The sequence below is a fragment of the Neolamprologus brichardi genome, chromosome 19 (assembly GCF_056152115.1).
Source record: "Neolamprologus brichardi isolate AB-2024 chromosome 19, ASM5615211v1, whole genome shotgun sequence".
Classification (NCBI taxonomy): Eukaryota; Metazoa; Chordata; class Actinopteri; order Cichliformes; family Cichlidae; genus Neolamprologus; species Neolamprologus brichardi.
In genome coordinates, this window is record NC_142122.1 from 10,849,208 (window position 1) to 10,852,804 (window position 3,597).

Sequence of the window (3,597 nt, forward strand, 5' to 3'; positions counted from 1 at the left end):
TTATTCATTTCACTACTTTGGCTTTATTGCTGAAAATAAAACAACACATCAGTAAAAACAATAAATAGTCATTGCCGACGCTGCTTATGTACAGAGTTGCTTGAAAGTATCAGGCTCCATCTGTGTTATATTCTTTCACGAGAAGTTAATCGACACAATGCTGCTTTTTTGCACACACAAGTTAAACATACTTTTAGCTGTAGACATTTTTCAAGAGCTAATATGTGAGAAAATTTAACTGATATTTTGTGGGAAAATTTACAACACCTGAAGTTACATTTTGCCAGAAAGTCATTATTCAAACATTAAACTAGAGCAAAAGAAGGAACTAAGAAATACTGCTATCAGTTGACATAGTTCAAAGTTGTATTCTACAGTAAGGTTTTTCAGTGCAAAAAGTGAGACTTTAATGAAGTCTGTAACACTGGTAAAGCTCTCCTGTAAAATTTATGACCTCATAGTTCTACCATCATTCAGTGGGGACTAGGACAGAAAGCAGTGGTACATCATTTTAATCAAGTCTATCACTCAAGAGGCTAGAGAGTTGTATAACACTGTCAAAGAAAATCAATGTGCATAAACAATGAACATGCTTTTAATCCCAAGAACAATACTGTCATACCCTGCGAAAATCAAAGCAATAGGTCATGATATTATTCAGTTTAAAAAACACTCAAAGGCACTCAAAGGATTTCATCTTTAGGTAAACAATAGAAAAAAAATAGAATACAGAATAGAATACAATGTCTGAATGACACAAGGCCTCATCTGAGTATGACCTCAGGTGACTGCGCATCAGTTGCTCAGAGATTCTACAATTATGCAACATTTGGGAACGTTTGCACCGCACCCAAGATGAGGAGGCTGGAAGACACAAAAACAGTCCACTGGTGGGAAAACGACTCCACCAAAAGTCTTTTATGTTTGGATTTTTGTGTATGCATATGCGCGCATTCAAAATTGTGAAATTTCCATTTCATGAATGGGTGTGAGAATGTGTTGCCTTCTCTTCTGGGACATGTAAAGATTACTGCAATAAACGGGGATATATTAACACTCGTGGATAGGTCTCTATGTACAAACCACTGCTATCAACAATCCACATGGGCTTAATCTCCGATCTTAGACGTGGGCGCTTTTGGCATGATTGGTGGAGGACGCAGCTGGTGGGTTGTTGCCTCCCTGTTTGGAGTAATAAAAATGGTTGTTCTCCTGGTAGGAGCGAGACGAGGAGGAATCGGATGAGCAGGTGACGATGGATCCACCGAGCAGGCTGAAAATAGTGCCCACCCACCCAGAATAGAGGGAGAAGCCAAATGACATGAGGCCATACTCACGATGGGCCCCAATGGGAAACCAAATAGTGGACACCAAACCGCAGATTGCTGAGGAGAAAGAGACAGACAAAATGTTCAGTTAGAAACAGGAAATTAATTTAAAAAAACATATGATTAGATTTTATGAGAACCGAATCTTGAATTTAAACTCATCCTAAAAGGCCTGTGTAAAACAAACAATGTCTAAATTTAAAAAATGACATTTAAATAGTGCACTTAAATCCATCCTATATCCAGTACATACAAGAACAAATTCTAAGTGAACACGGTCAAGGATATATAAATAATACGGCTACTTAGGTAAAGAAGTAAGCACAGATATAAAGATAAAATGTGGATTATAGTTTTACAGACAACAGAGTACAGATACTGTATAGTTACAATAAGGCAACATGCCCACTGAATTTTAATTAAGCTATCCAATAAGTATTTAAAAACATGCATACCCATATATGTTCCTGATAGCTAAAGAAAACTTTTTACTAGTTTCATTAAATCTGAGCTTCATGGTGAAAGAAAATCTGTCATGAGAAAAATGGGCAGTAGAAATATGAAATGATTTGGTCACAAGGGTTGAAATTTCATTTCAGGGACACAGGCGCTGGAAATTTATAAGCACAGAGTTCATGTTGTTCAGGACAAAGACAGGGTGTGGATGAGTAGGTGGAGGAGAGGAATGTGATGGAACCTTGGGGGTGGGTTCAATGGAACAGGAACATATAGGAGTGCATGTGTACCCCAGGGAGGAAAACAGTCAAATTCAACATCCTGTCCTCACCACAGCTTGTAAGCATCTGGTGCATGTATAAAAGTGGTCAGAATCAGGAAGGTTCAAAGAGATGTTGACATGTATATTAACTAATCTCTTACCAACTATGAGTATAAGCACTCCTCCCAGGATGACACGCTTGTTCTTGGAGCTCTGGGGTTCATTCCCAAGGTTGATACAGGGCATGGACATGAGGAGCATAATCACTGCTGGGAAACCGAGGATTGAACCTGTGATCATCAGGGCACGAGTAGTCTGGATGTAGGCTATAGAAGCAGAAAAGGAAAGTTATGCGAGGAATGTACTCGGCATAAAAAATAATGCAGTTTTTTTTTTTTTTACAATCAACTCATGAATCAATAGATGAAAAAAAAAGAAATGATAAAGAACTTGTAGTTAGATAACGGGAAATAAAATAATTAGTGTCAAAAATATGGTGTAACAAACCGCATGAGCTCAAGTGAAGAGAATGACTCAGCGTGTATAAACAAACACTGTGCTGTTCAGACAACGTAGACGGAGCAGTGTCTACCTGGCAGATCCAGGATCTGTGTAAGGGAGACGCAGTGGTAGAGCCCTGTAGAGATGACACAATGCGCCCATGGTCCCCTGGCCTCCAGCTCATCCATCTTCTTACAGGTGTTTAAACCGTATTTACAAATATTCACCCAGTCAGTGGTGGATGTGGCGACCACTATACCTAGCCACCCGAGGAAGCTGAGGAGAAACCCGCCCAGTTGGAGACAAGAGTTTGCCATGATGAAAACTGCGAGTAAAGACCACTTGTCCCGAGTTCAGAAACCGTAAGAATCCCTAAAACTAAAGCTGAGTAAAATGACAAAACAGAAATTTAAGTGATAAAGCGTTAAATCAGTTCCACCACACAAGATAATCCGGCGCTAAATGTCCACGTCCAATTGAATAATTCCATCAAATGAGATCTGTTGCATACTTCAAAAGAATGGTTTAATATGACGATACCTTTTATAAGGGGAAGTTCAGTAAAGAAAAAAAAAAACTAGCCTAAAACTTTCAGCCAATCAGAAAATCACGTTTGCTATTTCCAAAAAAACAAGATGTGCACTCCCCTTTACTTTACCGGATCAAGTGATGCAGACTGTAGGTGGCTGAGATTGAAGCACAGAATGTTTAACAAGAGGCCTGCTGCCATCTACTGGTCATTCTGCATTCTCTTCAAACGGACTGGCAGAAAGGTGCATCGTTTCCAACGAAACAATCCCTTAATAAAAAGTTGGAAAAGAATAAAAGAAGACCCGAGTTAAGGTACACATTCCTCACTACGTTTATTTTCCGCACTTCTATTATTGTGTGTTAGTTGAAATCCACAATTTTTATGTACATTAACTTACTTTTTATATATAATTTAATGTGTGCATTTAGCTGTTAGTATGTTAGTTTAGGTTGAAAAGAAGGAAATGGGCGTGTGAGGAGGTGGGTGTATGTAATCCTGCTGTTTGGGGTGTGCACCCT

The 3,597-nt window shown here is 38.9% G+C and overlaps 1 protein-coding gene across 1 annotated transcript; it reads right to left on the bottom strand.

Annotated features, from left to right (window-relative positions):
• cldn11a (claudin 11a) lies at positions 1-3,110 on the bottom strand. Its single transcript, XM_006810026.3, has 3 exons — positions 2,639-3,110; positions 2,208-2,372; positions 1-1,385 (listed from the first exon to the last, which is right to left on the bottom strand). Exons 1-3 carry the CDS (start codon positions 2,862-2,864, stop codon positions 1,123-1,125), a joined length of 654 nt encoding a protein of 217 aa, XP_006810089.1. The 5' UTR covers positions 2,865-3,110; the 3' UTR covers positions 1-1,122.
• Positions 3,111-3,597: the final 487 nt, after the last annotated feature.